This window comes from Aquarana catesbeiana, linkage group LG08, assembly GCF_042186555.1.
Source record: "Aquarana catesbeiana isolate 2022-GZ linkage group LG08, ASM4218655v1, whole genome shotgun sequence".
In the NCBI taxonomy this organism is placed as follows: Eukaryota; Metazoa; Chordata; class Amphibia; order Anura; family Ranidae; genus Aquarana; species Aquarana catesbeiana.
In genome coordinates this window covers 288176827-288204634 of record NC_133331.1, presented here as the reverse complement: position 1 = coordinate 288204634, position 27808 = coordinate 288176827, and the positions used below count along the sequence as shown (strand labels likewise).

The window sequence follows — 27808 nt, the reverse complement described above, 5'->3', positions numbered from 1 at the left end:
ACCAAGACATGGCCGTCCACCTAAACTGACAGTCCGGGCAAGGAGAGCATTCAGAGAAGCAGCCAAGAGGCCCATGGTAACGCTGGAGGAGCTGCAGAGATCCACAGCTCAGGTGGGAGAATCTGTCCACAGGACAACTATTAGTCGTGCATTCCACAAATCTGGTCTTTATGGAAGAGTGACAAGAAGAAAGACATTGTTGAAAGAAAGCCATAAGAAGTCCCGTTTGCAGTTTGTCAGAAGCCATGTGGGGGACACAGCAAACATGTGGAAGAAGGTGCTCTGGTCAGATGTGACCAAAATTTAACTTTTTGGCCTAAAAGCAAAACGCTATGTGTGGCGGAAAACTAACACTGCACATCACTCCCTTGAAACACACACCATCCCCACCTTGAAGCATGGTGGTGACTAGGGCTGGGGGAAAAAAAACGATTTAAATCTTGAATCGAGTTGAGAGGTCAAATCGATTCAAAATTTAAGCAAATCGCGAGGCCGGACGCCGCAGACTAGGCCGAAGCCGCGGCCTCACCTAAAAACTCTTGCCCACAGCTCCTCAGGACCAGCGCGGTGTCCAAAAAAGAAAAAAAAAAAAGTAACTCGATTCAAAGAGATCGCAGATTTTTTTTTTTTTTAAATCTCCCACCCCTAGTAGTGACAGCATCATGCTGTGGGGATGCTTTTCTTCAGCAGGGACAGGGAAGCTGGTCAGAGTTGATGGGAAGATGGATGAAGCCAAATACAGGGCAATCTTAGAATAAAACCTGTTGGAGTCTGCAAAAGACCTGAGACTGGGGCAGAGGTTCACCTTCCTGCAGGACAACGACCCTAAACATACAGCCAGAGCTACAATGGAATGGTTTACATCAAAGCATATTCATGTGTTAGAATGACCCAGTCAAAGTCCATACCTAAATCCAACTGAGAATCTGTGACAAGACTTAAATTGCTGTTCACAGACGCTCTCCTTCCAATCTGACAGAGCTTGAGCTATTTTGCAAAGAAGAATTGGCAAAAATGTCCCTCTCTAGATGTGCAAAGCTGGTAGAGACATCCCCAAAAAGACTTGCAGCTGTAATTGCCGCGAAAAGGCGGTTCTAGAAAGTATTGACTCAGGGGGGCGCCATACAAATGCACCCCACAATTTTCAGATATTATGAAGGGTTCCCACCATCTCTGTGCTGAGCTTCCGGCTCTGTACACCTGCTGTACCCGTTATGAGGGGCTCCCATCATCCCTATGCTAAGTTCCCGGGTCTGTACACCCGCTGTGCCCATTATGAGGGGTTCCCACCATCCCTGTGCTGAGTTCCCGGGTCTGTAAACCTGCTGTGCCCATTATGAGGGGTTCCCACCATCCCTGTGCTGAGTTCCCAGGTTTGTACGCCTGCTGTGCCCATTATGAGGGGTTCCCACCATCCCTGTGCTGAGTTCCCAGGTTTGTACACCTGCTGTGCCCATAATGAGGGGTTCCCACATCCCTGTGCTAAGTTCCCTGGGTCTGTACACCTGTGCCCATTATGAGGGGCTCCGCCATCCCTGTGCTGAGTTCCCGGGTCTGTACGCCTGCTGTACCCATTATGAGGGGTTCCCACCATCCCTGTGCTGAGTTCCCGGGTCTGTACACCTGTGCCTATTATGAGGGGCTCCCATCATCCCTGTGCTGAGTTCCCAGGTCTGTACACCTTCTGTGCCCATTATGAGGAGTTCCCCACCATCCCTGTGCTGAGCTTCTGGCTCTGTACAGGTTATGAGGGGCTCCCATCATCCCTGTGCTAAGTTCCCAGGCCTGTACACCTGCTGTGCCCATTATGAGGGGTTCCCACCTTTCCTTTGCTGAGTTTGTGGATCTGAACACCTGTGCCCATTATCAGGGGTTCCCACCATCCCTGTGCTGAGCTTCCATCTCTGTACACCTGCTGTACCCGTTATAAGGGGCTCTCATCATCCCTGTGCCAAGTTCCCAGGTCTGTAAACCTGCTGTGCCCATTATGGGGGTTAATTTTGTTTATTGAAAAAATCTTACAAACAACAACTTATATACAATAAAACCATAATAAATAAATAAAACATATTTACAAAATAATTGAATATGACTATGCAAAACAAAAAAAAAACAAAAAACACAAGAACATAATAAATGGTGCAATCTAAAATGCGCACAACATAATCCCTACAGGAGAACTAGACTAAGGAACATCACCGTCACCATGCATGTAGCCTTTTATAAAAACGGAGTGGGAACTGCCATTAGGGTAGTTGAGGCAGACGTTTCTTAGCCTGACTACTCCCTCTCCCTGGAGAACCAGCGCGCTTCATTGCACCCTGGCACTCATCATCCATAGAGGGTGCTGAACTCAACGAGTCCCACTCATCATCATCTGACAGGACTTCAAACTTATTTGTCGAATGCAAAACCTTAGGACTTAAGGTAACTGTACCTCTTTTTTTCCTTCTTTTGCCCCTCCTCCTTTTATCCTCCAACCACTCCATATCATCCTTGGACAAACTGGAATCAACAGCCTCCCCTTCACCCCCCACTTTTCCTGCCCTTATCTACCACCAAGCCAGCCTCTTCGCCATCCTCCTCACGAACCTCAATAGAAACCCTGCAGCGTCGGGGAAGGGGGACTGGCACCAAACCTGACGCAGCAGCCTCAGCACCTCTTGCTGCCTCTGCAATTTTGGAAGACACAGAAGAATTGGACACATTCTCAGCAACTGAAACCTTACCTACAGACTGGGAAGACACTGACACACTAGGTTAACGCACAGATTGGGAGGACACAGACACATTGGGTATTGGCACAGACTCAGATGGACTCACACGTACCCCAGCTGCTGAGCTCCGAGCATCCTCCATGTCCATGCGGAAGAACTCTCTCATGAGCTCAGGATTGTTGTGCATTGCCTCAGGACATTGACTATAAGGATGTCCCACCGCATTGCACAGATTGCACCTGATGATATTACAGTCCTTCGCCAAATGTCCTATACCCTGACACAGAGAGCACTTTATCACTGGACAGGAGGATGCAAGATGCCCTTTATCTCCACACTTGTTGCAGAGCTTCGGCTGGCCTGGATAGAAGATGGTCAGCCTGTCCCTCCCTATGAAAGCTGAGGATGGCAGATGCTGGACGACATTGTCAATTACTTTTATTTTAGCTGCACAGACCATCCCCCCGTCCATATTCCCCGATTGTCCAAAATCTTTTTTAGGGGGCTCAGGACGTCTCCATACCTCCTCAACCAAACAGTTAAATCCCCTTGTGGTATGGACTCATTGCAGACAAGAATTGTCATCATTTTAATGAGGGGTTGGCATGAAACAAGCTTTTGGATGAGCTCTTTCCAGTCCGGCAGGCCCCTACACACGTGTTCATACTTCTCCCAAAATATGTCCAGAGACTCCAGATGGATAAAGGACAAATCATACTCATAGGAACCTGCCGGACTGATCAGGGCCAAGATATCTGTGGGTGTAAACCCCATCTGCAGGATTTTATCCACTACTGCCCTCCTATGTGGGGGGATTCCACCGCCTTCCCATTTTAACTGGACAACATTCCTCCTTTTAAACAGGGAGGAAGATAAAACATTCCCATATTCCTTCCCTGCTTGCTCCCCCTTCCCAGATCCTGTAGCAACAACACCAGCATAAGTTTTTCTTACACCAGCAGCATTTGCAGTCTTGTCCTTAGACACATTAAAACCTGCTGGCAGAGAGTCTGAATCAGCTGGGATAGCAGTCTTCTGATTAGCAAAGGCAGGACCCTCCCCCTGCCCTGAACACACAGCTTCAATCCTGGGATCAATCACAGTCTTAATTACTGCAGACTCCTGGAGAGTTGTAGCACTACTGCACCCAGCATCTCCTCCACTATTCACAGGAACAGCTGCTGTGCCTGGTCCATGCAAAGTCACTGTATTGTCCATGGAGCTCCTAACTGCAGACTCTTCCCCCGGAAGCTGACAGTTACTCTCACCAGTTTCATCTAAAGCTTTGTTTTCAGCAGGTATTTCATGCTGCACATTGTCCATGGGTCTGGGCTGACTGCCAGTAGCACTACAACCCTCAGCAAGCCCTTTGTCACTAATAGAGTCCACATCACCATCCTGCACACACACTGTACCTGCTCGCTGTGTTGTTACCTTTGCGATGTCATGGCTGACAGTGGGATCAGACTTCCTCCCAGCTGCTGCAGACTTCATGGTGGATCTTGCTCTCGCTACAGGTCTCTCTTTCACAGGCTGAGGAACGATGTCCATCTTCTTATCATCATCTGGGGATTCCAGCTTAGTAATGAACTCCAGCATGCCAGTACCTCCCTCAACCTCCTGCTCAGATGTTCCATATTGCTGTTGCAGAGGGAGGGAGACAGAGGCCTCCGCCATTGAGGGCTCAGCAGATGCCTGAGGTGTTGAAGAGCTGGGCTCATCCTCCGGACCCACTTTCTCACTCTCTGCTGACTCTGTCGGTTCCTGCATCTCCTCACTGAGTGGGTCACCTTCCATGCAGGAAGCTGTTCCTCTTCTCATGCGATTAAATCGCTCCTCATTCCTATATTTTTCTTTAAATATGCCACTATTCTCCTTCAGAGAGCTCACAGCTCCTTCTGCTTCTTCACAGCCTGCTCCAAGTCTTTCAACTCAGGCCTCAGAGCCGGTCTCTTCTTGCTGTATAGTTTGGCATAAATCTGTTTTTTCTTCCTAAATTCAGCCGTCAAAATCAACAATTTCTCCTCTTCTTTCTCAATCCGCTTCAGCTTCCCTACAATCCTCTGTCTAAAGGCAGACAGGGACCCATCACTCCTCGGGCCAGGCTGAGGTGACTAGGCTAAGGCCTAGTCACAAGCCTATCCAGGGGGCCCCCGCCAGGGTCCTCCCCAGGATCCAGCATCCCTCCTGGGGCAGAGAAGCAACTCCAGCCCCTGGTCTCTGGTAGCACAGGAGCTAAGGAACCAGCAACCTCACTGTCAAGGAGCAGAATGGCAATTTCCCACCATCCCTGTGCTGAGTTCCCAGGTTTGTACGCCTGCTGTGCCCATAATGAGGGGTTCCCGGGTCTGTACACCTGTGCCCATTATGAGGGGTTCCCACCATCCCTGTGCTAAGTTCCCGGTTCTGTACACCTGTGCCCATTATGAGGGGCTCCCATCATCCCTGTGCTGAGTTCCCGGGTCTGTACACCCGCTGTGCCCATTATGAGGGGTTCCCACCATCCCTGTGCTGAGTTCCTGGGTCTGTACCCCTGCTGTGCCCATTATGAGGGGTCCCCACCATCCCTGTGCTGAGTTCCCAGGCCTGTACACCTGTGTCCATTACGAGGGGTTCCCACCATCCCTGTGTCCACAGATTTATTCCTGAGCTAGAAAAATGGTGAAAGACTTATGAATGTGAATGTTTTACATACGGTCCAGTATATTTGATCACATTATATGATATGAGTCTTGCTATATACCAGGGATATGCAATTAGCGGACCTCCAGCTGTTGCATAACTTCAAGTCCCATCATGCCTCTGCCTCTGGGTGTCATGCTTGTGGCTGTCAGAGTCTTGCTATGCCTCATGGGACTTGTCGTTCAGCAACAGCTGGAGGTCCGCTAATTGCATATCCCTGCTATATACTATATCATCTTATTTTATATTCAATTACACATTATATTTATATATGATTTCCATCGGATTCTATTAGAGGTATTTTAACTGCTTCCTTTGTGAAAGGAATTACGAGTGGCATGGGGCGCCTTGTGGGGCTGCAGCTAGCAAAGGACGACAGGTCCCAGCATGAGGTATGCAGGACATGCTGGGACTTGTTATTCCCCCGAGAGAGACTAATGGGATCACCACGAGCTTTGTCTGCCTGGCATTGATACTGATCATTTTCTGCACACAGCTAATGTCATACAACAATAAAAAAAACTTATAAATATAATAAACTAAAAGAAAATATATCTAAAATAAAAAAAAGTTCGGAATCTACCAGTAAAGCTAAAAAAAAAACCTGGTGAGGAAGGGAAGGAACAGCACTGCAAACCAGCAATAATCATTCGGATCGTGCTTCAGAGGCTACTGAAAGGTGGTGAGGAAACGATGCATTTTTTTTTTCAATATCCAGTTAGAAGCCATGGGTATCAAATTATTTTTTTGTGCACAGCCTAACCCATTAAAAAAATGTTAACTCCTTTATTTGCTTAAAAAGTAGGATAAAAAAAAAATTTTGAGCTGCAAAACTTCAGGGTGTATTTATAAAACCTTCACATAGCAATTCACCCTGTGAAAGTACATTCGTTCTGTGCGAAAGGGGCAAAAAACAAATTATTAGGCTATTTTATATTTATTGATTAATACTGGAAAATACTGCATTTGGCCACTAGATGGCTGTAAGTATCAAAGGAAATTCCTCTGACCCCTAGCACCATCTAGTGGTCAAAATGCATTAATTCAAGAATTAATCTAACATTTGTTTTTGTTTTTTGCCCCATTCACACATAACGAATGTCCATGCACTTTCACTGGGTGAATTGCTATGATTTTTTTTTTTACAAAAGATATCCCTTAACCACTTCAGACTTGCGCTATAGACAAAATATGGCTACAGTGCAGCTCTCTTCTTCTGGGTGGGCGTCCATGAACGTCCTCCCTGGACCAAGCCCCCCCCCCCCCCCGCACCCCCACGCACGGTGTGTATCCGACATGCTCTTTGATCACTGTGTCCTTCATAACACAGCTGATCACAGATCGAAATAAAGGGACAATCACAGCGGCCCTTTATCATGCGACCAGCTGTGTCCAATCACAGCTGATCACATGTAAACACACTTGCCGGTTATTGGCATTCCTTTCCTCACGCGCTGTCTCAGCATGAGGAGAGGAGAGCTGGTAACCAGTAAGTGTAACGGGGCATTTAAATAGATAATCAGGACACTGATTATCAGTGCAGCACATTAGTGCCAATCAGTGCCGCCTCATCGGTGTCCATCAGTGCAGACTATTAGTGCCCATCATTACATCCTCATCAGTGGAGACCATGAGTGCCCATCAGTGCAGCCTCATCAGAGGAGACCATTAGTGCCCATCAGTGCAGCCTCATCAGTGCCCATTAGTGCAGCCTCCTCGGTGCCGCTTCATCAGTGCTCATCAGTGGAGACTATTAGTGCCCATCAGTGCAGCCTCATCAGTGCCCATCAGTGCAGACTATTAGTGCCCATAAGTGTAGCCTCATCAGTGCAGCCTCATCAGTGCAGACTATTAGTGTCCACCAGTGCAGCCTCATCAGTGCCCATCAGTGCAGACTATTAGTGCTCATCAGTGCAGCCTCCTCCGTGCCGCCTCATCAGTGTCCATCAGTGCAGGCCTTTTAGTGTCCATCAGTGCAGCCTCATCAGTGTCCACCAGTGCAGACTATTAGTGCCCATCAGTGCAGCCTCATCTGTGCCTCCTCGTCAGTGCTCATCAGTGCAGGCCTTTTAGTGGCCATCTCTGCATGCCTCATCAGTGTCCATCAGTGCAGCTTCATAAGCGCACATCAGTAAAGGAGAAAAATTACTTACAGGTATTTGCTAAATTTATAACTGAAACTAAGAAAAACTTTTTTTTTTCAAAATGTTTGCTCTTTTTTGCATTTGTTTACCAAAGAGTAAAAATCCCAGTGGTGATTAAATACCACCAAAAGAAAGCTTTATCTGTCTCTAAAAAATGTAACGCTATTTTTTTTTTTTAGCGCAGAGAGAAAAAAAAATAGATGGTTGTTTGAAAATCAGTTCCAGTCACCACACTGTTACTGTAATACACCCCATAAAAGTGTATGCACCAAATCCCATGAGCCTACTTAAAAAATAATGAGCCCTCTAGCATTGCGTCACCAAACGTGTGAGGGGGTTATTGGCAATTTTCTTTTTCATTTTTACTTTTGGAAGTTATGAAAACTTTTTTTTTTTCTGTCTGTCCTCGAAGCCCCGCCCCCTCTCCCCCACGCCAGTTGCCATCGCAGAAGCTTCATAAACAGCTTAGCTGCGGAGGAGCTGCCTGTACTTGCCTGTTCGCTGAATTCCCTGGGCCATCTCCCACCGCCGAGTGACTGGTGAGTGGACTTCGTGTCGCGGCTTGTTCCAGCTCTTTGGTTGGCTCCTCCGACCGTTCTACATACAGCCCTATTGGCATTTACTCTCCTTCAAATGTCACTCCATCTTTTTCGGCTGAAGAGATAATTTGCGACGGGATGTTGTAACATTCCATTTTCGAACTGATTTCTATCACCGGTTTCATTCTGTTAAGCCCCTGCAAGCTCTTAAACATGCACAGGTGATGCTCAAGTGTGAATGGAGCTGTAAGCGGAGCTATTATGCCTCTTAAAGCATTATCCTGGCTTTCTCTGCAGACGGGATATTTGGGTCAGGGCAGCAAGGCGACTGACTTTGCAAATGTTTATTACTGCCTGTTTACGTCCGTATGAGCTCTTGAACTATGTACGAGTGACTCTCAAATGTGGAGGAAGCTGTAATCGGACACTTGCGTCTATTTCATCAGGTGTGAAATCTTGAGGCCAGGTGGTCCTATGTTTTTCGTTGCACCTCTTGAAGTATGCACAAGAAATGCTTTAATGGTGCGTTGTGTTCTGTAAGGCTTGTACAGGCTCTTGAAGTTTGCATGAAGGCACGGTGGATCGGTAATTAGAATGTAGACAAACATAACAAAGTAGCGCTCTAATCTAATCTAAACAGCTTGTGCTGTGTACAATGTGGTACGGAAAAAAATGGCAACCGTCCGCACTCAGGACGGCGATTCACTGTGACCAAACCTGAACCAGGTAGCGTAAGATGGTTTCAGTTCTGCTCTCCACCTGCTGGAGAAATCCCCAGAGGGACCTCTCCTGCAGGTGGAGAGCACCTTGGTACATGGTTTAGTTTTGGTCGCGGTGAGTCAGCATCATGAATGAGCTTATTCTTTTCGCCTCCACTAGGGGGCAAAACGCATCCGTTGGACCTCTCCTGCAGGTGGGGAGCAGAAATGAAGCCATCTTACACTACCTGGTTTAGTTTTGGTCAGATCCTGAATGGGCTTAATTGTTTTGTCTCCACTAGGGGTGAAACGTGTTTGGTGTCACCTCTCCTTTGTGTGGAGAGCAGAACTGAAGCCATCTTACTCTACCTGGTTTACTTCCGGTCACAGTGAGTTGACATTCTGAGTGGGCCAAATCAATTCACCTCCCTAGGGGGTGAAACGCATCTGAGGGACCTACTGAGGGTGGAGAGCAGAAGTGAAGCCATCTTACGCTACATGGTTTAGTTTTGGTCACAGTGAGTCGGCATCCTGATTGAGCTTAATCGTTTTGCCTCTACTGGGGGTAAAACGCGTCTGAGGAACCTCTCCTGCAGGTGGAGAACACAACTAAAGCCATCTTACACTACCTCGTTCAGTTTTGGTGAGTAGGCATCCTGAGTGGGCTTAATTGTTTCCCCCCACTAGGAGTGAAACATGTCTGGTGGACCTCTCCTATGGGTGGAGAGCAGAATTGAAGCCAGCTTGCGTTACCTGGTTTAGTTTTGGTCACAGTGAGTCGTGTCTTGAGTGGGCTTAATTGTTTTGCCTCCACTGGGAGTGAAACACATCTGAGGGACCTCTCCTGAAGGTGGAGAACACAACTAAAGTTATCGTATACTACCCTGTTCAGTTTTGGCAAAGTGAATAGCCATCCTGAGTGGGCTTAAAGGAGAAGTCCAGCCAAAGCTTGTTTGGCTTTATTTCTCCTGTGGATCACAGGAGTACAATTAGTTTTGCACTCCTGTGACCCATTTTCAGCTGAAGTCCTCTCTCTGCTGATGTCACAGAAATCAGTCCAGGCACCGTGTCATCCTGAGAATAAAGTCTGGATCCACCAGGTGCCTGGACTGACACCCATCTCAGCAAGCCGCTGAGCGCCTGAGATGGCCGCTCCCTGCTCCCTGCCCCTCCACAGCTCAGTGCTCCAGTGAGTGAGGAGGAGCAGAGCAGAGAGCTGTCGATTGACAGTCAGCAGTGAAACCTCTCCTATGGGTGGAGAGCAGAACCAAAGCCAGCTTACGCTACCTGGTTTAGTTTTGGTTACAGTAGACTGATGTCCCGAGTGGGCTTAATCAGTTCACCTCCCTAAGTGTTGAAATGCATCTGAGGAACCTACTGAGGGTAGAGAGCAAAAGTGAAGCCATCTCTTGATTGGACTTAATAGTTTTGCCTTCACTAGGGGGTGAAACTGTGTCTGTGGCCGTTGTAGTCCATCATTGTAGGATACTAGGGGATTTTCCGGTTATTTCTATTAGCTTTCCATTTTTTAATAACAAAAATCGTCATCATCATCATAATGCCATTAACAGTGAAATAATAATAATCATACCAATAATAACAATGTAATGCTACTATTCCAAGTTTACCAAGGTGATGATAATAATCATCATCATAATAATAATTTAAATCAATAATAATGCCAATAAATATGATATAATGCTATTCTAGTGATAATAATAGTTTATAATATTGCTGTAATAATAAGAATAACAGAATAGAACTAAATCATTATTAGTGGAATTTTTATTTTCTAATATAATATTTATCATCATCATACAAAGTAATAATAATAATGCAACTATTATATTCGAATATGATATTAATGATCATCGTAAGCACTAATAATGATAATGCCACGAACAATTAAATAATGATGTAATGCTACTATTGCAATGTTATAATAATAAGAATCATCATAATAGAAAATAATAATAAAGCCACTAATAATGATGCAATGCTACTATTCCATTGTTAAAAAAAGTACAAATAATCATCATCAGCATCATAATAATATAAAAATAATCATTATAATACCATTAATAATAATAAGTCTATACTTATGTTAGTCCCGTATTTAAAATAAAAATAAACAAAAATAAATTGTAATTGGCATAATTCATTTGTAGTGTTGTAGCACAGAGATGAGGGATGTACAGCTGGAATGTCAGATTCCCTGCGCTGGTCGTCCCTCCTTGCAGTCTCCTCTGTGGGCTCCGACAAGATGGCTGCCCGGGGGGGGACATCTGGGAGAAATCTCCTCCCTCTAGCGCCGTGGAAGTTGGAGAGAACTACATTTCCCGTGAGTGGGCGGCGCCGGGGAGGAGATGACGTCACGGCGGCGGTGTCTCTCCTCTTCCTGTGTGGGGATCGGACGGTTTGCTGGCAGTGGAGGGTGAGGGGTTAGTAGAGTGCTGATGGGGTGCAGACTGTCCTCCTCTGACTTTACATCTCTGACACCTCCAGACTTCTCTGTCCTCCTCCCCTCTACTCATTGTTCATCTCATCCCTTCCATTACCCACTTTCCATCTGATCTTCACCCATTGGTCACCCCTCTGTGGCCCTGCCCACCGCGCTACATCTCGCCGCCCCTCGCCAATATAAACGTAAACCCTTTCGCGGAGCGCCAGGAGCTCACATACTTCGCTGCGATCGTAATCGGATACCGTTTCTTTTTTGATCCGTGTTTCCCGTCGCTCTGCAATTAGATTTTTAAAAATTTTTTATTTATGTTGAAAGCGGAGAGAAAAAAAAGGCGAATAAACTTTTTGACGCCGTTGAAAGCGATTTGAAAATTTCCATCTTTTTTGTGACATTGTTGAAGGGGTCGTTTTTTTTTTTTTCGTAGGCACAAGGTTTGTTATTGAGGGGTTGGCATCACAGGCGGGCATCATGGCGGTTGCTAGTCATGTCAACAGTGTTTGCGCTAGAGGGAGTCCTATTTGTGTAGTCTGAGAAGATCTGTTTACATTGTTGAATCTTTTGCCCCCCCCCCCGTCACAGAATGTTCTGAGTTGAGTCTTAAAGCCTGACTCCATTACTTTTGCAGGTTTCCAGGAGGTGGACATGCTTGGATCCCTCAGGAGGACTTCGGCGTCATACCATGGTTATATGCAGAATGAGGTCCAGCTCCCGCTGTAAGCGCTAGAGACCCAGCACTACGGTCACATCGCCGCCCCCCTCTATTTCTGACCATTAAGAAAACAAATAGCCCTGGGCTCCCTGTTTATGAATGGTCAGGAAGGCTCAGTTTTATGAATGGTCAGGAAGGCAGTGGAAAGGCAACCATAGAACTTGGGTCTAGTGCTTACAGCCAGTGCGGCCAGGAAAGTACAGATGGACATAGAAGTATGGCAGTGAGGTCCTCCCAGGGAACGAGAACGTTCACCTGATGGAAAACTATGAAGGTAATCCTGCCCGAAGTTCTGCTTTTAACAATTTTTATCGGTCCTGAACGCTTTAATAAATAGAGCTTTTCAAACTCTTTTTCTTTTTAAACACCTTTAGGGCTCTGCAGAGCCGGGGACGCTGAGATGGAGGATCGGAAGCCTTTACTGGGTAAGAAGATCGCACTTGCGGTCACCAAGAAGAGCGCAAGTATTGCATTGTGAGGTGATGGGTTGCATGTCTTCCAAGTGGTATTTGTTTTTGTGTGGGGCTTCCAGGGTGGCCACAGGCGAAGGTTCTTTAAGTGTGTGGCTTTCAGGGTTGTCATAGGTAGAAGTTCCCAAAGTGGGGTTTTCATGGTGGTCAAAAGTGGAAGTTCTCCAAATGTGGGTCTTCAAAGGGAGCCATAGTCTTCCAAGTAGGGGGCTTCCAGGGTGGCACTAGGTAGAAGTTCTCCAAGTGGGGGGGAGGGGGCCTTCTAGGGTGGCCATAGGTAAAAGTTCTCCAGAGAAGGTGGCTTCCAGGGAGGCCATAGGTAGACGTTCTCCAAGTGTGGGCTTCTAGGGTTTCCATAGGTAAAACTTCTCCAGCAAGGCCATACGTGGAAGGTCTGAAAGTGTGGGGCTTCCAATGAGGCCAACGGTGGAAGTTCTCCAAGTCTGTGGCTTTCAGGGTGGCCATCAATGGAATTTTCCGAAGTGTGAGACTTTCTGGGTGGGCATAGGGGAAGTGCTCACAGTGTAAGGCTTTCAGGGTGGCCATTGTTGGAAGTTCCCTACATCTGAGACTTTCAGGGAGGCAATAGATGGAAGTTCTCCAATTGTGGGGCTTCCAGGGTGGTCATAGGTAGAAGTTCTCCAGGGAGGCCAGAGATGGAAGTTCTCCATTATCTGGGGCTTTCAGGGAGGCCATAGGTGAAAGTTCTCAGAGTGTAAGGCTTTCAGGGTGGCCATCAGTGGAAGTTCCCCAAGTCTGAGACTTTCAGGGAGGCCATAGGTGGAAGTTCTCTGAGTGTAAGGCTTTCAGGGTGGCCATTGGTGGAAGTTCCCCAAGTCTGGGATTTTCAGGATGGGCACAGGTGGAAGTACTCCAAGTGTGGGGCTTTCAGGAAGGATATAGGTTGGAGTTCTCCAGGTGTGGATGCACCTTTGTGTTTAAAGATTGTATCTTCTGTCCAGCAAAATGGATAAGGTTCCATTCCATTCTCTGAGGTACAACCAACTTATCCATTTTGCTGGACAGAAGATACCATCTTTAAACACAAAGGCGCATTGATTTTCACTATCTGGTGAGTGGGGACCCAGGAGGGGAACACAGGAAGTCACCAAGATTACACCTATGTGTCACCATTTCCGTACTCCACAATAGATGAACTTTATTGATTGCACTTTATTCTTTGCACCTTATTGTATCATATTGTATGAATTTATTGGCACTTTACCACTTTGCTGTATATGTTGTTATATGACATATATTTGATGTAAGTAGATGCAAATTATGATATAGAGAGGCAGCGCTGAGTATTAATTTCTTTTTCATCATTTGCTTAGTATGTTGATTTTCTATGATCTTCAGCTCCATAATGCAGTATTCTCAGAACTGAAACATTTTAGAAAAAAAGCAATATGGCCACTAGATGGAGCTGATGATCATAGTAAATCAACATATTGGACAAAATACAGAATTTGTGATGGCTGGGTGAATGATTGTGACTCTCGTCCAGCAATTTTTTTTATAAATAGGCCCCTAAGTGTTGCGTTTAGTGGTTAAGTGTTAAGCTGAAACTTTAATGGTTCAGGATTACAGTTGCTTATCAATGCCCATCTTGTTTAGGTATAAGTCAAACTCATGTGTTTATTGAGCTGGCTATAAGGAGAAATGTACTGAGATAATTAGAGTCCTCCATTGGTGGACTCCTTCTGGCGGTCTTCAGATTTATCTCAGCAACCTAGCTCCTTCAGGCTCATCTCAGAAACCTAGCTTCCTCAGGCTTATCTTGGGATTCTAGCTCTTTCAGGCTTATTTTGGGAACCTGGCTCCTTCAGGCTTATCTCTGGAACCTGGCTCCTTCAGGCTTATCTCGGGATTCTAGCTCTTTCAGGCTTATCTCGGGAACCTAGCTCCTTCAGGCTTATCTCGGGAACCTAGCTCCTTCAGGCTTATCTCGGGAACCTAGCTCCTTCAGGCTTATCTCGGGAACCTAGCTCCTTCAGGCTTATCTCGGGAACCAAGCGCCTTCAGGCTTATCTCGGGAACCTAGCGCCTTCAGGCTTATCTCGGGAACCTAGCGCCTTCAGGCTTATCTCGGGAACCTAGCGCCTTCAGGCTTATCTCGGGAACCTAGCGCCTTCAGGCTTATCTCGGGAACCTAGCTCCTTCAGGCTTATATCGGGAACCTAGCTCTGGTTATTTTGTAATCTAAAAATCTGGTATAAAGGAAAAGCAGAGAACATGTTTTTTTGCCTACAGACGAAATCAGGAGCAGAGCGAAGAGGAGTCCGAGTCCACACCTCTCCTTCACACCTCACTGCCTGCAGAGTATTAAACAGGAAGTTGAGGATTCTCCGCACAGTTGTGCAGAAGATGACTACAGAGACCGGTGTGAAGATACAGGCTATTACAACGCAGCCCAGCAGTACTTCAAGGAGGAAGAAGAGGAAGAACAGGAAGAGTATGGCACCCACCAAGAGGACCAGGTAGACCCAATGCTCTCCACAATTTTGAGTAATTTTTTTTTAAATATTCAAATGTAAAAAATTGGAGACTAATACAAATTCTACTGCTTAACCCTCAGCTAGATGAGGACGGTCATGAGGTGGCGACGCAGACAGAGCAAGCGGATGAGATGCAGATCAAAGAGGAGCAGGAGCCTGTGGATATCGATTATGGTAAGTGAAGCTGCAGCTTATATCAACTTGGTCTTTGAAAATGGTTGGCTTGGCACAGTATGAAGGAAATCAGCACTGAAGAATTTAGTACGTTTTTTCCCCCCTCGGGTGCCAATTAGAAATGAGTAAAATATCCTCTCCATTCCAAAATTTTCGGTTATAGAAGATTTGGTTGAGCGAGTCATCTTGTGTTTTACATATTTTTGGGTCTCCTTCAGTAAAATGTCTTCTTTGTTGTTTCTGATTTTGCCCCTAATATTTTTGGAGTTTGGGTATGTTCACCTACCTTGGGGGGTGTTCCCACGCACCTGTGGAAATTCAATATAGAAGTTAAAGCGCATCTCCAGCCAGGGCAGAGCAGACCACAGTTACAATCTCTGTCAGCCTTCTGTTGATCTCCACTTGGTAGTAATTTGGGAGAGCAACTGATAAAGGTTACCATTGAATGGGTCTTTTGGAATTTTTAAATACAATCTTCTGTTTTTATTGCATACTTATTTAAGACCCATGTAATTACTGGGTCCCTCTGCTTTGCAATGCAGGTAGATCATGGCTGGTGGGAGGAGCCAGGAGGATGCTGTACATGGCTTCCTGAAATCTTTACTGCACCCTGCCCCAGTACTCCTCTCAAGGGCCCTCAGCAATGATGCAGTCAGTGGGCTGGCTGCTGTGAGGAGTTATGCAAATATCAAAATACCTTGATAGGAGGATGTCAGTCTGAGGATTGGGTGTTCTTCGACAGGCTGCATTTGCATGCAGACCACCTTAGCTACCACATGTGATGTTGAGCCTCCATGATTCAAAAACTTGAAATCCAGTATGTAGGTGTAGGCCATCTATGTACCTTCCAAAGCCCAGCTGAAAAACATCCAAAGATTGCATCATCCCATCCGGCTTTTTTGCTAGGACACTCCTAGCTCTTACTGTTCACCTCTGCCATCACAGGAGGGAGCTCTGTCTCTGATTTAATCCCCCTCACATGTGCTTTCTCTCCCCAACACAGTAGCTCTCAGCTCAGTGTTTGAGAACTCACTCCTGTGATGGATTGTGAAGGTGAACAGCTGGGAGTTTATTAGCAACATCCTAGCAACAAGGCGGGACAGGATAATGCAATCTCTGAGAGTTTTTCAGTCAGGCTTCAGGAGGTATGTAAATCGCCTACACTCATAGCAAGGGAATGATGTAACTCAGGTCAAAGCTGCACAGCTTGTTTTTATCTACAGATGCCTCTTACCTGTATAGGCAGTTTTTTGGTTAAGGTGAACCATGCCTTTAACTTAAGGTTGGAGTTGAGCCAAACTTTAACTGTTCTTTTTCTCTCCAGGCTATGACATGAATGATCAAGATTCTTGCGATTCAGCCACGACATCCAGAGCTGGATGCCTGCCAATTGATGAGTATGGGCAACTAGCAGACAAGCCGAAACAGTACATCTGCTCAGAGTGCGGCAAAGGGTTCAGCCTCTACTCCTATCTCACCAAACACCAGCGTTGCCACTCGGACGAGAAGCCTTTTACCTGCATTGAGTGTGGCAAGTGTTTCCGATACAAGCCCAGCCTGGTTGCTCACCAGCGTGTCCACACAGGCGAGAAGCCATTTTCCTGCACGGAGTGTGGCAAGCTCTTTGTTACCAAGTTTAACTTGAAGGCCCATGCCAAGGTCCACACTGGAGAGAAGCCAGTGGAGTGCCCGGCGTGTGGTCGGTGCTTCAGCAACAACCCGGCACTGGTGAAGCACCTCCGGATCCACACGGGTGAGAAACCCTTCTCTTGCACCGTCTGTGGCAAGGTTTTCGCCAGCCGCTCCTGCCTGAACGCTCACCAAGTAATCCACACAGGTGAGCGCCCGTACATGTGTGCTGAGTGCGGCAAGGCCTTCGCCAACCAGTCCAACCTCATCTCCCACCGAATTATCCACACTGGCCAGAAGCCATATATCTGCCCGGAGTGCGGCCGGGGCTTCGCCAACCAGTCCAACCTGGCCAAACACAAAATGACCCACACGGACCACAAGCCCTTTGTCTGCATAGAGTGCGGCAATGTCTTTGCCAGGAAGGAGGGCTTGGCCAAACATTTCGAAAGGATACACAAGAAGAAATTAGAATTCTAAGGATAAAAAAAAAATACTTTAGCAGTTTTCTGAATTCTGGTACGCGTAAAAACCTTGGCGCACCCTCCTGCCGATTTTCCCCTCAACTTGGCCTTTTTTTGGAACAAGAAAAAGCAGAGACTGGTTGATGAATATTTTAACCAGGTCATCCAAATCAGGAACAACGTTTGAGCGAGAACGCAGTTTGAATCTGGTTATGACCCTTTTAGATCCTGCTTTAGTCAGTTTTATTCCTACTTGACAGACAACTTGCCGGTTTGTTATGTCTTCACTCAAAATGAAATAAGTGAGACTGGATTAAAAAAAACCAAACATTCAGTTTTACTCCATTTCCCAGAGAGGGCAGGATAAAAACAGCATTGTGCAATGCCGACATTCATGTGATCACAAATGGGAGGAGACAAAGGTAGATGGCATTCAAAGGGATCAAAATCTGAAGATCTACCTTGGGATACATACAAATTAGTAGCTCTCTACAGCTTCCTCCTCCTGCGTTTAAAATAAAAACAAAAAACATGAGTTTGAGGAGTAAGGGCACATGTGCGAGCTCTGGGATGTTTTATTCTTCTACGCAGTGGCCGCTTTTAACAGCCGCACAATGCTGCAGGGGCAGACAATTTACTTACTGGTGAGAAGATCCTCATGGACAGAAAGAACGTCTCGACAGAATGCTGATGACCTGGCTTCATGGATTACTGATGCTTTTTTTTTTTTTCCATATGGGAGGTCAGGTCGTAAAAGAGTTTGATATTACGCACACTTTTCAAAGTTGAAGGCAAAACCCAGGCGCCAAGTTGAACATGGTCTCCTTCTGCTGGCTCTTCTCTATTTCACCTGTTACGGAATAGAGCAGGAACTTTCACTAGTCTACCAGCTCTTACTCTCTCCAACTTCATCTTTGCACCAGACTCTCCCTCAACCTAGTCTCCTAGCTGGGTATTATGGAGCACTAGGTGGAGGAGGCCACCTATTACAAGACTTCAGAAACCCCTCTGACTAGGAAAATACACTAAAATGTTCACTGTTGGAGAAAAACAAGTGCCGCAATTACATTTCCTCCTGTTTCTAGATGTTCTGTCTGCTGCTAAAAACGCCAGGTGCACTTTAACTGCTACTAAAGATGGATGTCTGGCCCGTGTGCACTTCAGTGGCAGAAATTTGCCAGCATGCTGGAAATCCTAATCAGTGGACAGATCCTTCTTATGGAGAGAAGCTTGGCAGCCATGATTTATTCCCTGGTACATCTAACAATTATGGCAACCTAATCATCTGCAGAACCATCCAAACTTCTCCCCTGCTCCTGCACTAGTTGGCCTGGCGCCTCCTGATTTTTATTGCCCTTTCTCAAGAAACAGCTACATTTGACACACATACGCTTCTTGTCTAGGACGTTTTAGATTTTGTATATGAATTGTGAGAGGAGACCCCTGTGTTAAAGGGTCAAAATAGAGTGCCCAAGTATGAAAATGTCTATTTTTAAAAAAAAATAATGATGGTCGGCTACAGACAAATTACTGTAAGAAAGGGTTTGAGCTCCAAGAGCCAGGCAAAGCCACTGCTCAAAAGTCCACAGTCTACACACGTCTGTAGGCACTAATAATGGCCAAATGGAGCTTAGCTGCGCTCCCTACATATCACAAGAGAAGAGACCGGTCGCACGTTGATAACTTCAACATTGGTAAACCTTTATTTTTATGAACAATGACACAGAATGTCCGCCCATACCTTTCTCACTCTGACATATTTCACCCAGAAAGAGCGTAGTCAAGAATGACTATGCCCGTTCCAGGAGAAATACGTGAGTACTGGCTGAATGGAGCTCAGCTACGCTCCCCATGTGTCACAAGTAAGGAGACCAGGCACGTTCTGATGACATCAACATTAGTAAATCTTTATTGTTCTGGACAGTGACACAAAGTATCTGCCCAGACCTTCCTCACTCTGACATATTTCACCCAGGAGGAGCTTAGTCAAGTATGACTCTGCCCTTTGCAGGAGAAATTCATGAGTACTGGTCGATTGAGAGCTCAGCTGTACTCCCCATGTGCCACAAATAAAGAGACCGGCCACACTCTGATGACACCAACATTGGTAAACCTTTATTGTTCTGGACAATGACAGAGTGAGGAAGGTCTGGGCGGACATTCTGTGTCATTGTCCAGAATAATAAAGGTTTACCAATGTTGTCATCAACGTGCAACCAGTCTTTTTACTTCTGACATGTGGGGAGCGCAGCTGCGCTTTATTCAGCCAGTACTCGCGCATTTCTCCTGGAACGGGCATAATCATATTTGACCAAGCTCCTTCTGGGTGAAATACATCAGAATGGGGAAGGTCTGGGTGGACAATCTGGGGTTGATTTACCAATACTGGTGAGTGCAAAATCTGGTGCAGCTTGCATAGAAACCAATCAGCTTCCAGGTTCTTTTTTGTCAAAGCTTAACTGAACAAGCTGACGTTGGAAGCTGATTGGCTACCATGCACAGCTGCACCAGATTGTGCACTCTCCGGTTTTAGTAAATCAACCCCAGAACCCAGACCTTCCTTGTTCTGACATATTTCACCCAGAAGGAGCTTAGTCAAGTATGATTATGCCCATTCGAGGAGAAATGCACAAGTACTGGCTGAATAGAGCACAGTTGCACTCCCCACGTGTCACAAGTAAAGAGACCCATTGCAGATTGATGACAACAACAATGGTAAACCTTTATTGTTCTGGATAATGACACAGAATGTCTGCCCAGACCTTCCTCTCTCTGTCATTGTCCAGAACAAGGGAGACCAGCTGCACTCTGATGACATCAACGTTGGTAAACCTTTATTGTTCTGGACTGTGACACAGAATGTCCGCTCAGAGCCTCCTCTAACATATTCACCCAGAAGGAGCTTAGTCAAGTATGGCTATGCCCATTCCAGGAGAAATGCATGCGCACTGGCTGAATGAAGCTTAGCTGAGCTCTCAATGTGTCACAAGTAAAGCGACCATGCGTGATTACTTCAACATTAGTAAACCTTTATTGTTCTGGACAATGACACAGAATGTCCACCCAGACACTCCTCACTCTGACATATTTCACCAAGAAAGAGCTCAGTGAAGTATGACTATGCCCATACCAGGAAAATGCAAGTGAGGAGGATCTGGGTGGACCTTCTGTGCTAGTATCAAGAGCAATAAGGTTTTATCAATGCTAATGTCATTGGAGAATGACCAGTGTCTTGTTTGGTCCTACAAAGGTCAGACCACCCAATGCTGCATTTTAAAGTGAACCAGTCAAGATGGGGCTTACACAAGATTTCGAGTACTTGCTCCTCAGTCAGTTTAACTGTGCAGGCATGCTACATAGGACAGATTTGGAGCGGGGAGTCAACATCGGTTGGATAGCTGCGTCTGCCTGACCTTGTGCTGGTAAGTCATACTCCCCTCCCACCCCAATTACCAGGACCCTGCTGCTTAACCTGTGTAAAAAAGATGTGTATACTTTTTTTTTAGTTTGACTAGTCCCATGATCCCCTGTGTCAGTGAGCGGTGGCTGCTGGGGAGAGATGGGAGCTCTTAACAGCTGAATTCCAGGCGCCAGGATATCTTTTATAGGCTCCCATATCCCAGCTGTTGTCAGTGCTCCCTCCTCTTCCCTGCAGCTGCTACTCACTGACACAGGGGTGGCGGAGCTGCAGAATCATGTGACCAAACTTAAAAAAGTAAGTATACAGGTCTTTTTTTACACAGGTTAGGCAGGATAGGTAGCGGGGGGGTGGACATTTTTAAGCATAGTTAGTGTTGGGCAGGAATTCCATTTTTAAATGACTATGGATTCTGCTGTGTGCACTTAGGGGTTGGGAGGCAGCCTATATTATCCAAATGATGAAAGTCATTTGACATGGAAACATATCGGATCTTGGGAGTAAGGGGGGGGGGGCGCGCTCTCAGTGCTGACTCCCAGCTCCAGAGTTGTCCTCAGACAAAAGTAAAGCTAACCTGTCAGATGATGGAACCTTTTGAAGGTCTTATTTCAGAAAACCCTAAAGACACCGATTTTTTTCTGTGTGAATACAAGCCCATCAAGAGAGCACCATCGAGTCCTACTTATGTATATATATCTAATTTACAATATTTTTACTATTTATAAAGAGGACTGTTGGCGAGCTTTGTCTTTCACACTTTTACCACATATTGGATACAAATGCTTCAGTGCTCATGGCGGTGGAGAGACCTCAGCTGAGATTGTGCAAGATGGCAACTAGTAATTCAACTTACGTCGAGTCTGACTCCATTGTGGTACCCTGCTTGAAAGGTCTCCCTCCCACTCTTGCACTGTTGGCGACTTTGTAGCAGAGCTACTCAAGTTGCTGGCCTTTCTGTCCTCCGTATATTCCTAGGTAGAATCAATGGTTCTCAACTCCTGTCCTCAGGACCCACTAACAGGCCAGATTTTAAGTATTACCTTTGGGGAGATGCAGACTAGACTACTGCCATCACACTGAGCAGCAAATGATATCACCTGGGATGTGTTTCAGTTATCTCGCAAACCTGGCCTGTTCGTCGGTCCTGAGGACGAGAGTTGAGAACCACTGTGCTAGATGGCTCACTGAAGGTTTTATGTGCCTGGTGATCTCTAGTGGATTCACCATGCTTAGAAGCTCAACCGAGAAACCAAGCTTGGTTTGATGCCTCCTGGCCAGGGTCAGGGGCAGTGGGCACGTTTGGGGGATTACTCTTGCAGCAAAGGTCTTAAAGAAATTACCTGATCAACTGTGGGTTGTCTCTCGAAACAATTGTAGGTGCTCTCCTTGTGTTTCCCCAGGAAGTTATGTAAAGAGATCGAAAGTCCTGCAAAGTGACCCCCCCCTGTACAAGGTTCCTTATCAAGAGAAAACTTGGCGCCCTTTCCAACCTCTGGCCAGTTGTCTGCATTGGGAGTCTGATGAAATCTGCTGTAATCCTCCTTGCCTCTGTGTGACAGTTAAGCCATCTGTGCCGATAATTGCTCTCACTCCGCTTTTATTTGTATCATGCAAAGTGTGTCTTTGTGAATAAAGGCTGGAAATCGGATCCGGGTGTGTGTCTTGTTGCACATAACAAGGTCAAATAGAGCAAGTCACTACAAAATGTGTATGTGGAGGGGGATATGGATCTAGGTGAACGGACAGGAATGACTTTCCTCACATGATCATGGCTCTAGTATGGTGCTGAGAGGCAGCAATCAAGTAACATTATCACAGGTCTCCTTTAAAGTGATTGTGACGAATAAACATTTTATTAAAAAAGAAAAATAACAAACATACTTACTTGCTCTGAGTAATGGTTTTGCACAGAACAGCCCCTGTCCTCCTCATCTCAGGTCCCCCCACCGGCGCTCCTGGCCCCTCCCCCTGCTGAGTGCAACCCAAAGCAAGCCGCTTGCTGTGGGGGTACTTATGCAAGCCTGCTCTCGAGCCAGCTCTATGTCCATAAGACACACTGTGCACGACTTGGTCCTGCCCCTGGCTGTGACTGACAGCAACGGGAGGCAATGGCATGGAGGGAGAAAGCTGCTGCTCTAATGCATATCGATGGATCAAGTTTGGGCTCAGGTAAGCCTAATGCCCCGTACACACGATCGGATTTTCCGACAACAAATGTTGGATGTGAGCTTGTTGGCGGAAAGTCCGACCGTGTGTATGCTCCATCGAACATTTGTTGTCAGACCTTCCGCCACAAATGTTGGCTAGCAGGTTCTCAAATTTTTCGCCAACAATTGTTTGTTGTCGAACTTTCCGATCGCTTGTACACAAGTCAGTCGGACAAAAGTCCACGCATGCTCGGAATCAAGTACGAGCCGGATATATGACTAGCGTTCGTAATGGAGATATCACCTACGTCTTGTACGTCACTACGTTTGGAATTGTTGGCCAAAATTTGTGTGACCGTGTCTATGCAAGACAAGTTGGAGTCAACATCCTTCGAACAAAAATCCACGGTTTTGTTGTCGAAAAGTCCGATCGCGTGTACGGGGCATAAGGGGGGAGGACCTACATGCAGAAAGTTTTTTTTTTAACTACTTCCATACCGGGCCTATTCTGGCACTCCTCTCCTACATCTAAAAATCATTTTTTTGCTAGAAAATTACTCAGAACCCCCAAACATTATATATTTTTTTTTTTAGCAGAGACCCTAGGGAATAAAATGGCGCTCGTTGCAACTTTTTGTGTCGCACGGTATTTGAGCAGCAATTTTTCAAACTGTAATGAATTAAAAAAAGAAAATAAAGTTAGCCCAATTTTTTGATATAATGTGAAAGATGATGCTACGCCGAGTAAATAGATACCTAACATGTCACACTTTAAAATTGCGCACACTCGTGGAACGGCACCAAACTTCGGTTCTTAAAAATCTTCAATCGGCGACGCTTTAAAACGTTTTTACAGGTTACCTGTTTAGAGTTATGCCTCGTACACACGGTTGGATTTTCTGATGGAAAATGTATGATGGGAGCCTTTTGTCAGAAATTTCGACTGTGTGTGGCACCATTGGACAGTTTCCATCGGAATTTCCGTCGCACAAAATTTGAGATCTGGTTCTCAAATTTTTCAACAAAATCCGTTTGCGTAAATTCCGATCGTGTGTAGACAATTCCGACGCACAAAGTGCCACGCATGCTCGGAATCAAGCAGAAGAGCCACACTGGCTATTGAACTTCATTTTTCTCGGCTCGTCGTACGTGTTGTACGTCACCGCATTCTTGACGTTCGGAATTTCCAACCAACTTTGTGTGACCGTGTGTAAAGCAAGGAGAAAGAGGCGCCTCTGGGTGCAGACGTTTAAAACAATTTATTAAAAAATTACAGCAACAGCTGGTAATGCACTCACATTTAGGAAGAAGATAGTAGGCAAAAAGAATGTCCCAAAGCAATCAAGGGGATCCGTGGGGTCATCTACTCTCGACTGATGGATGGTAAAGGCTCTGGGCAGTCTGTGGACGCTGGATGTTTTCCGGCCGAACAGCGGAGACAGGCTCCAGAGAGAGGCTTGGATGGCAGCCGATCAGGCGAGGGATGATGACGTCACTCGATATGCGACGCGTTTCCTAAGCTGGCTCGCCGTGAGTGGTATGACGGCGGCGCTCCTTTGTCAAGCTGATTGGCTGGGAGCTGAGGAGGAAGTTTAAATAGAGAGCGCTGAAGGGGGAAGGGGGCGGAATAAGGGATGGGCCTGGAATCTGGTGTATAGAAGTGTCAGCAGAGGAGGGAATCGAGGAAAAATGACGATGAGAAGGGATATATAGTGCTAATGTGAAAAAGAAGAAAAAACTATTGGCTACAATGGGAGGGAAAGAGAAAGGGGACAAATGTGAAAAAGGAAAGGAAAATATCATAATATACACAAATGTAATGAATGGAATAAGCGGGGGCAGAGGGCTGTAATGCAATTATAGGAGGAGAACTGGAAAAGGAAAATATATATATATATATATATATATATATATATATATATATATATATATATATATATAAAAAAGTCACACATGTAAAAAAATATATGTAAAAAAATTATATATAAAATATATAAGTAAAAGCTGTAAAGTCTTGTAATCGACATGGGAAAAATGGATATCTATATGGGGGAATGAATGATGACCACATGTGTCATATATTGGACATAAAACAGGTGTGTTAGCAAGCATATGTGTGCGCATATATGTGCGCAACAACAATATGATATATGCTGCATATAGATCAATGGATTCGAACTCCTATAGATAATAAAAAATAATAAATAATAATATAAAAGAAAAATAGTCGCTACATGAAATGGGTGACATATAGGGGTATGTATGTATAATACATGCATGCAATGTTGTGCATCCATATATAATGTTGGTATTGATATATACGTATGCGTATGTATATGTGTGGGGAGGGGGGAAGGGAGGAAAAAAGGAAAAGAGGAAGGGGGGGGGGGGGGGGAAGGAAGGGAAAAAAAGGGGGATATGGGGGGGGGAATAAAAAAAAAAAAAAGGGGGGGGGGAAGAGGAGAGGCTTTTTTTTTTTTATTCCCCCCCATATCCCCCTTTTTTTCCCTTCCTTCCCCCCCCCTTCCTCTTTTACTTTTTTCCTCCCCTCCCCCCTCTCCACACATATACATACGCATACGTATATATCAATACCAACATTATATATGGATGCACAACATTGCATGCATGTATTATACATACATACCCCTATATGTCACCCATTTCATGTAGCGACTATTTTTCTTTTATATTATTATTTATTATTTTTTATTATCTATAGGAGTTCGAATCCATTGATCTATATGCAGCATATATCACATTGTTGTTGCGCACATATATGCGCACCATATGCTTGCTAACACACCTGTTTTATGTCCAATATATGACACATGTGGTCATCATTCATTCCCCCATATAGATATCCATTTTTCCCATGTCGATTACAAGACTTTACAGCTTTTACTTATATATTTTTTATATATATTTTATATATAATTTTTTTACATATATTTTTTTACATGTGTGACTTTTTTATATATATATATATATATATATATATATATATATATATATATATATATATATATATATATATATATATATATATATATATTTTCCTTTTCCAGTTCTCCTCCTATAATTGCATTACAGCCCTCTGCCCCCGCTTATTCCATTCATTACATTTGTGTATATTATGATATTTTCCTTTCCTTTTTCACATTTGTCCCCTTTCTCTTTCCCTCCCATTGTAGCCAATAGTTTTTTCTTCTTTTTCACATTAGCACTATATATCCCTTCTCATCGTCATTTTTCCTCGATTCCCTCCTCTGCTGACACTTCTATACACCAGATTCCAGGCCCATCCCTTATTCCGCCCCCTTCCCCCTTCAGCGCTCTCTATTTAAACTTCCTCCTCAGCTCCCAGCCAATCAGCTTGACAAAGGAGCGCCGCCGTCATACCACTCACGGCGAGCCAGCTTAGGAAACGCGTCGCATATCGAGTGACGTCATCATCCCTCGCCTGATCGGCTGCCATCCAAGCCTCTCTCTGGAGCCTGTCTCCACTGTTCGGCCGGAAAACATCCAGCGTCCACAGACTGCCCAGAGCCTTTACCATCCATCAGCCGAGAGTAGATGACCCCACGGATCCCCTTGATTGCTTTGGGACATTCTTTTTGCCTACTATCTTCTTCCTAAATGTGAGTGCATTACCAGCTGTTGCTGTAATTTTTTAATAAATTGTTTTAAACGTCTGCACCCAGAGGCGCCTCTTTCTCCTTGCTTTATAGTGCTACTGGGATATGGCTTTCACTCCCATTGGAAGGCTGCCCTGAATGTGGATTTTACACTCTATTCCTGCTTCCTTAATCTGCAGTGTTACAACACGGACTAAACTTTTTTATTGGTATGGAAGTTCCTTTTCCCTATTGTTTATGCACATCATTGTATAACTAGGATTCGTTTGTCTTTTTTTTGCGCCGACTACTTGTTGTATTGTGACCGTGTGTATGCAAGACAAGTTTGAGCCAACATCCGTCGGAAAAAATCCATGGATTTTGTTGTCGGAATGTCCGACTGTGTGTACGAGGTATTACAGTGGTCTTGTGCTAGAATTGTTGCTCTCGCTCTAATGTTCATGGTGAAACCTCACGTGTGGTTTGAACGCTGTTTATATATGTGGGCACAACGTACGTATCCGTTCGCTTCTGCGTGCGCTTAAAATTTTAAATTATTTTACACTTTATAATTTATCACTTTTATTACTATTACAAGGAATGTAAACATCCCTTGTAATAGGAATAGGGCATGACAGGTCCTTTTTACAGAGATATGTGGGGTCTATAAGACCCCAAATCTCTCCTCTAGGCAGGAAAGACTGATTTCAAAAAATCAAAAATCAAGCGATCTTGGCCCTACCAGCCGAGTATACAGAAGTGTTTACATCTGCCGGTCCGGACGTGGCATCATAACTTTGCGCCCGGCCTCCGAGAGTCATAGAGACCGCCAGGGACCATCTGGTCCTCGGTAATCTCTATGGTGAACTTCTGCTGCTGGCAGATTCCTTTCCCGGCTCGCCGATCCCCCCCCGCAGCCTTCTGGGACACAAGACTGCAGGACCATTCACAAAGCGCAGCAGCAAACTGGCTGTGAAGCCAGGAAGACTTCACTGCTGCTTTCCCTTACCTAAGATGCCAGCACCTGCACCCGAAGCGGATTGAAAAATCGGCTCGTGGGAGGACACCGCTGGATCCCTGGACAGGTAAGTGTCCTTATTTTAAAGTCAGCAGCTACACTATTTGTAGCTGTGGACTTTTAATGTTTTAAAGGGGAGACTGGAGCTCCTCTAACCTATAATAATGTCACGCATTAGCACAGCCCATTGAAATTGATGGCCTCCTGATGCTCCAAAACCTCCCAAAAATCAGACGTTTCACAAAATGTTTGCTGTGAGCACTATGGCGCATTGCTGTGCATTGTGCATTGGGGTGCTATTCAAGTGGCACCAAAATCCTTGTAACCTGCATTGCCACACCTTAACAAAAAGCCTACGAATAACCCTACGTATAACTAAACATGTATACAGTATCTCACAAAAGAGAGTACACCCCTCAC

General features: G+C 45.4%; 1 protein-coding gene across 1 annotated transcript in view; it reads left to right on the top strand.

Annotated features, from left to right (window-relative positions):
* LOC141104701 (uncharacterized) overlaps nucleotides 1–22254 on the top strand; it is a 38020-nt gene extending 15766 nt beyond the window's left edge. The window contains exons 9-12 of the mRNA XM_073594379.1: nucleotides 12328–12378; nucleotides 14677–14903; nucleotides 15002–15095; nucleotides 16420–22254. Of these exons, the coding sequence (XP_073450480.1) occupies nucleotides 12328–12378; nucleotides 14677–14903; nucleotides 15002–15095; nucleotides 16420–17204 (1157 nt within the window). The 3' untranslated portion in view covers nucleotides 17205–22254. The remainder of the gene's footprint in view (nucleotides 1–12327; nucleotides 12379–14676; nucleotides 14904–15001; nucleotides 15096–16419) is intronic.
* The last annotated feature ends 5554 nt before the right edge of the window (nucleotides 22255–27808 follow it).